The sequence below is a fragment of the Arachis hypogaea genome, chromosome 1, assembly GCF_003086295.3.
Source record: "Arachis hypogaea cultivar Tifrunner chromosome 1, arahy.Tifrunner.gnm2.J5K5, whole genome shotgun sequence".
Classification (NCBI taxonomy): domain Eukaryota; kingdom Viridiplantae; phylum Streptophyta; class Magnoliopsida; order Fabales; family Fabaceae; genus Arachis; species Arachis hypogaea.
The window spans coordinates 75,697,089-75,703,861 of NC_092036.1; the positions used below are offsets into that span (position 1 = coordinate 75,697,089).

A 6,773-nucleotide genomic window follows, 5' to 3' on the forward strand; every position below is an offset into this window, starting at 1 on the left:
GATGAAGATGCCAAACAAGGATATAGTCTAATGCATATGGTAGCTACAACATATAAATCAAACTCACAATTCATCTAGGCAATCAAACAAAGACTTGATGCTCAGTGCACATATTCATCACAAATTAAACCAAAATTTAAGCATGAAGCAACCCCATCAACATCAATTAAACACTTGCAACTTATTTAATTAACAAGCAACTAAACCAAAACTAATATAATAACTAAAATAAAAAAGAAATGCAAACAAAATAGTGTAAAGATAGTAGAGAAGAGGGCAAAAGAAAAAGAAGAGGGGTGGAGGGAGTGGAAGAGAAGAAGTAGAGAGAAGAAAAGAAAAGAAATGTAGAGGTGAGAAAACAAAGGCGTGCGTACGCACAGGTATGTGTGCGTACGCACACTAGTCGGAAAAGAGGAAGTGTGCGCTCGCACAAGGCATGCAATCGCTCTGAGCAGAGAGGGTCTCAAGAGGTGTGCATATGCACAATCGTGTGCGTACGCACAGAAGACTCTTTTTTTTTAACATGAAGCGTCAAAATTGCCAGTTATGTTCCCATCTGTGCGTACGCACACAGGTCCGTGCGCACGCAAAAGAGGCAAAAAGAAGGGGATGCGAACGCACAATGTGTGCGAACGCTCCCAACAGAAGGGGTGTAAGCTGGTGTGTGCACACACAGATGGGTGCGCGTGCACAGAACACGAAAATTGGGGTTGTGTGCATACGCACATGCTCTGTTTTTCTCAAAAAATTTTAGTGCTCTACGGCACCAAACATGACATCCAAAATAGTTTTTCAATCCCAAAACATATTATTCATTAAAAACACATGATCTAAACTAAAATCTAATCAAATTAAGCTTGAAATTAAACTACCTAAGCTATATACAAGAGACAAAATGCAATAAAATTGAACTATGCACAATGAGAGGGTTAAAAAGGTGTTACCATGGTGGGGTGTCTCCCACCTAACACTTTGTTTAGAGTCTTTAAGTTGGACTTTATTGGGAAGCTTTAACAATGCTTGGGTCTCCAAACTCTCCATTGATTGCACCAAGCTTTGGTGGAGTGTCCAACAAGCCATCAGCTCCCAACAAAAAGAACAAAAAGCAAACAAGAAAAATATATTCACAATGGCAAACAAAAAAAAGCTATTCACATATCAACATATTTACAAAAGTAAAAAACAAGCAAGCAACACATGCACAATCAACCAAAAACAAGCTATTTATAATATTCACAAATGCATAATAGCCAACAATAACGCCATTGCAATTCCCCAGCAATGGTGCCAAATTTGATGAGTGAGAATTCATGTTGATTTAGAATCAATCAAAAAAACAAGAATCAATTCGTTGGTAGCATAGTCCAAACCAACAATGAACTCTCACACTACAAGAAAAAAGGCCTGTTGGCACCCTTTTTTCTTGCCACGCTTTTAAAGCGTGCCTAAAATTGGTCTATGGGCATGCTTTTGCGAGGGTGGCCACTGATTTGTGATTTGGCCACGCGTTTTTTTGCCATGCTTGAAAAGGGTGGCCATATAGAGAAATCGGCACGCTTTTATGAAGGTGGCTACTTATTTAAAATTTGACAACGTTTTTTTATCGCCACACTTGAAAAACGTGGCCATAGAGAAAAATTGGCACGCTTTTGAAGCATGGAAAAATGGTTTCGTTATCGATACATTTTTAAAGCATGGCCGTTTCCTCTAAATCTTTCGGCTTTATAAGTGTGGCCATAAAGTTCCAAAAAAAATTCCACCCCTCTTAATTCGAAACAAACAGTTTACACAACAAATCCCCTAACAACAATTCTTCCTTTCTTCGGAACTCACCCTCCTCTTCTTTGAAACAATGCCTTAAAAGCGAAAACCCTAACACATAGCTCATCACCCCAACGACGGTGGCGCTCTTCACCTAACATAGAACTCATCGCCGGTGCTCTCACTCTCTCCCCCAATAGCACTAGTTGGTCAACCTTGTTCCAACCCTCTCTAGCAACCCCTCCGTAGGTGCCACCTCTGCTGGTGTTCCCTGCATCGGCGCTCCTTCCGTCTCTTCTGTAAACACCTATCCCTCCTTCGGCGATGACTCACTCTGGTAAGGCCTCCCTCGGCGCTCACTCTCTGTCGCAAACCCTCCATCGATGCTCACTCTCTCTCACAAACCCTCAATCGTCACTCCTCCCTCCATGGTTTGGCACCCGCCACATTGCCGTCTTCCTCTCTGAAGTCGTCGCATCTCCGTCTCCATCTCCGTCACTCGTCGTACCTCCGTCAGCCACGTTCAGCGTTCGTAGCACCGTGGTAAATTATCTGTTCAAATTTTTTCTTGATCTGATTATTTATTTTTGAATTTGATTTTTGTTTTGATTTTCTTGGTTCTTTATTTTTTTCTGATTTTTCTAAATTTATATTTTTTATTCTAATCTGATATTTGGTTTAGGTTTTTTTTCTAAACTTCTTGACATTTGGTTCTGTTCTAGCAGGCTAAAAGATATCAATTATTTCTTCAGGAATTGAAACAACAAGGGATACAAGAAGAAAGGCTGCAGCTGCTTGTTAATGTTGCTGGAGCTTTTAGGCCTGGAGTGTTGACAGCATTGGTTGGAGTAAGCGGGGCTGGAAAAACCACGCTAATGGATGTCTTGGCTGGAAGAAAAACTGGAGGTGTTATGAAGGTAAAAATTTTCTCCCTTCATTTTTTGTTATCATTATTATTTTAAAAAATGAATGCGGAATATGCCGGAAAAATCGGCATGTTATCTTGATGAATATGCAATATTTTGCAAGAATTAACATCTTTTTGTTTGATGTCAAACCTCTTTTATTTTGATTTTTTTTACTAGGTTCTTCTACAGCTAGATTGGTGATTTTTAGAATTTTATAGCTTCTAATTTTTTAATTTCTAGGGTTTTTATTTTGGAGAATTTTTGTTTTTTTAACTATATTCATGTGATTTTTTAACTACCATGGCGAACTGAGACAGTAGCAAAATGCATGTATATATGGATTTTCAATTAGTTCTGTGAATTTTTGGGGGTTTGGGGATTTTATTTTTGGGTTTTCTAATTTTTTGGGTTTCTGTTTCTTGCTTTAATATGTTTTTTTATTTTACAATTTGTTTATGATTTTGTTTCATTATTATCTTAATTAGCTATATGAGTAATCATTATGTCATACTAGTATATAAGTCTTGTACTCAATTATTTCACATTTTTAAACTTTTCAGTTCTCATCTCTTTTGTCAATTGCAACAAATTTCTCCTTTTGTGTTGTATATTGATCTTATCAATAATACTTTAAACTTGAATTGATGCGTCGCTACTCTTCAAAATTATCTCCTCTTCCAGTTTATTTTTCTGTGAATATAATGTGCGTATATCAGTAAGTAGAATATTTATCTGAGATATCAAATTGGCTAATTTAGAAAATCATTTTTTCTATTACTTTTAGTTTGTTCTTCGATATCTCTTTTCTGGATTTGCTGTGATTCTAATTCTAGTGCAAGTTTCTTACCTTTTCTCACACTACTTTGGGTTACACTTAAATGATGTGTGTATGTGTGTGTTAGTGGTGGCTTCTTGGTTGATTAAATGTTTTTGGTTTTATATTTCTGCAAACTGAATTTAGTTCATTATGCCTCCTTTTCATGTTCTTGGTGTGCCTTTAGCATCCTTGAAGTCTAAAGCTGTGAGGAATAAAATGGCCGCAGCTGGTGAAGCAATTGACTATAAATGCCTTATTCTTTTCACCAATGGGAAGAAGACAATTCCTACATCAGTACGTATCTCTTGTATATACTGAACTCGTCATTTTGGTTTCTCAGTCTGCTTTCAGAACATTCATGCTTGGTGATGCAAGTTTCAAGTAGTGTAAACTTAGATTATCCTTTGAGTAGTTGTAGGCATAAAACTCCTCTAATCCCTTGGCATGTTATTCTTCGATCCCATTCATAATAATTAAGTGCTCTTGGTTAGAGTAGATTAATCACCAAAAAGATATAAAGTGAAAGAGAGAATGATATAGAAGTAGAATCTCAAACTAATTCTCAATAAAGAAAAAGTAGAGATCACAAATCGATCTAAACCAATTCAATTGTATATTTTTTCCAACAATATAAATCTCTTCTGTTATTTAAATAAGTGCAGCCGCGGAAACCTGCAGTTAGATGGACTAAGGTTCACATATTTTCTTAGCTGATGAATTTTTGTTTCTGATATTGGTTCTTTCTTCATTAATCCTTTTTTCGGGGAGATTTCAGATACAAAGCTGGTTTGAGGATAGGCTCCAAGACTTACCAGATGTCCCTAATAATGAATTGATGATTCCTGAAGATCCTAAATGTAATAAGGAAGGTGAGCTCTCTTGAATGCCTAAGGTTCTTAGCGTAGCTTGTGCTTGTGCTTTGCTCGAGCAGTGCCTATCACTGCTGCTTAAGTATGCTGTAACCAATGTAGTTTCTATTGAGATATTTTTTTACTATTTTATTGCTTTAAAATGTCTCATAAAAACTAAAATTTGGTTAGTTGCAGTGGAAATGGATTGTGACTTAAAGAAAGCTTTAACTAAAATATTAGTGATTTGAACACTGGATTTCTTTGCTTTTAGGGAAGACTTTGTCTGATAATTATGACTTTTCAGTTCAGTTCTGTTCTGTTCTGTTCTGACATTTGCTGCTTAAGTTTGAAGATATTGTTTGTTTGTTTCTTGATTCTCACTTCTGTTTCCCTTCTTTTTTTGGTTTAATGTATTCAGTTGCTTTCCTTTGCATACTTTGTCTTTTGAATATATTCTCTGCTCTCTCTTTAACTGAATGGTTCTATTTTAAGTTTTTTGAAACATCAAATTGCTTTGTCCTTCTTTGTTATTTTGTGTTCATTCTAATTCAAATTTAGTTAACTAACTAAGCACATTTTTCTCTTCTTGTTTAGTTCAAAATGTTCTCTCTTCTATTGTTCAGTTAATCATTACTTTTACTATGCCTTGTTAATCATTACTTTTTCTAAGGTGGTAATTCAATTTGAAGATAAATGTTTTGTTCAAAATAGGACCAGATTAAAAGCTTTTAAATTGCTAATGCTAACATTATGGGATTGCTAATGCTAATGCTAACATTATGGGATTGCATGTCCCATTTTGTTTCGTATCTGGTTCTCCCCTTGGTCTCTTCGTCTCTTTGTTTCTCTGTCCCTTTTTTTCTTTTTTTCTTTTCTGCTTTGCAGCTCTAATTTTCTACAATTGTTGCTTCACATATTCTTGTTTATTGTGGCATTAATGAAAGGAGTTCTCCATCTAATACCTTGCTCTCAATAATACGAGATCTCCTGTTTGACAAAAAAAAAAAATTCTTTTAATGCACTGTGGTTTTTAGTTTCTAGTTTTTTCTGTTTAGTCAATCTTATTTGTAACTAAAGAGCTTGACCTTTTTGTTCTTCCTTGCAATTCTTATGGCTTGACTTCCTGGATCTTGCATGTCTTCTTTTGGTTGTCTAATCTTTCTTGGTTATTCTTAAGATTCCATATATAAAATTTATCATGTTTTGAACAAAGTGAGCATATCATGGCTGATGTATGTTGCTGGTTATTATTCTCACAATTTATGAAAGTCTCAGTCTTGAAATTGATTACATCTTTTTTATGTTTTGCCCCTTTAAAACCTTTTTTAATGAGTTGAAAGTAATTTATTTGTAGTTGTTGATAACAGGTTTTAACTATGCAATGTAGGATTCAATCGAAAATGGAATCCCTTTGGAACATTTTGGACATGGTCATCCTGATCCTAATCTAACGTGAGTTTAGCTCTTTATTTTATAAAATTGTCTTTTCACCCGAGATAAATATATTTGATGGATTGTTCATTGGACAGATATGCAAAGGATCTTGTCAACATTTTGTATGCTGAAAATGGTCTTGATTTTGGAGCTCCATTACTATAAATATATCTTGAAATTATTAGAATTTTGAAAAACAATGTTAACCATTTAGAATCGTACCGTCTATGTGTTCTCCAAGAAAAGAAAAATTGTTGTGTATCTTGTGTTTACAAGGCTGTTTTAGCTTGGCTTTCTATTATTGCGTACTGGTGGACGAAATTGTGATTTATATTTGAATTGTTGTTCGAAATTAATTCTCCAGTAATGGCTCCAAAAAAACTTGGTGCTCAATACCATGGTCTAAATATAACCTCACAACTTCGCTCAACTAACCAGCAAGTGTACTAGGTTGTCCAAGTAATACCTTACGTGAGTAAGGGTCGATCTCACAGAGATTGTTGGTATGAAGCAAGCTATGGTCATCTAGTAAATCTTAGTCAGGCAGATAATAATTGATTATTGGGTTTTCGAAAATATAAAGAGATAATTAATTTATTAATAAAGGATAGAAATATTTATGTAATTTTATTGGTAGGAATTTCAGATAAGTGTATGGAGATGCTGTATTCCTTTTGAATCTGCTTTCCTATTGCATCCATCCAATCCTTCTTATTCTTTTCCACGGCAAGCTGTATGTAGGGCATCACCGTTGTCAATGACTACATCCCATTCTCTCAGTGAAAAAGGTCCAAATGCTCTGTCACGGTATGGCTAATCATCTGTTAGTTCTCGATCATGTTGGAATAGAATCCCTTGATTCTTTTGCGTTTGTCATCACGCCCAGCAATCGCGAGTTTGAAGCTCGTCACAGTCATTCAATCCCAAAATTCTACTCGGAATACCACATACAAGGTTTAGACTTTTCGGATTCTCATGAATGTCGCCATCAATTCTAGTTTA

At 35.5% G+C, this 6,773-nt stretch overlaps 1 protein-coding gene across 3 annotated transcripts; it reads left to right on the forward strand.

Moving 5' to 3' along the window:
- Positions 1–1,756: 1,756 nt before the first annotated feature.
- On the forward strand, positions 1,757–6,067 carry LOC112805915 (ABC transporter G family member 48-like). 3 transcript variants are annotated; one of them, XM_072198877.1, is made up of 6 exons: positions 1,757–2,304; positions 2,487–2,678; positions 3,671–3,780; positions 4,262–4,355; positions 5,725–5,789; positions 5,867–6,067. In XM_072198877.1, exons 1-3 carry the CDS (start codon positions 2,086–2,088, stop codon positions 3,677–3,679), a joined length of 420 nt encoding a protein of 139 aa, XP_072054978.1. In that variant the 5' UTR covers positions 1,757–2,085; the 3' UTR covers positions 3,680–3,780; positions 4,262–4,355; positions 5,725–5,789; positions 5,867–6,067. The 3 variants fall into 3 exon arrangements, with proteins under 3 accessions (XP_072054978.1, XP_072054981.1, XP_072054985.1); XM_072198880.1 differs by having other exon boundaries at positions 1,759–2,304; positions 5,705–5,789; XM_072198884.1 differs by having other exon boundaries at positions 1,759–2,304; positions 2,514–2,678.
- The last annotated feature ends 706 nt before the right edge of the window (positions 6,068–6,773 follow it).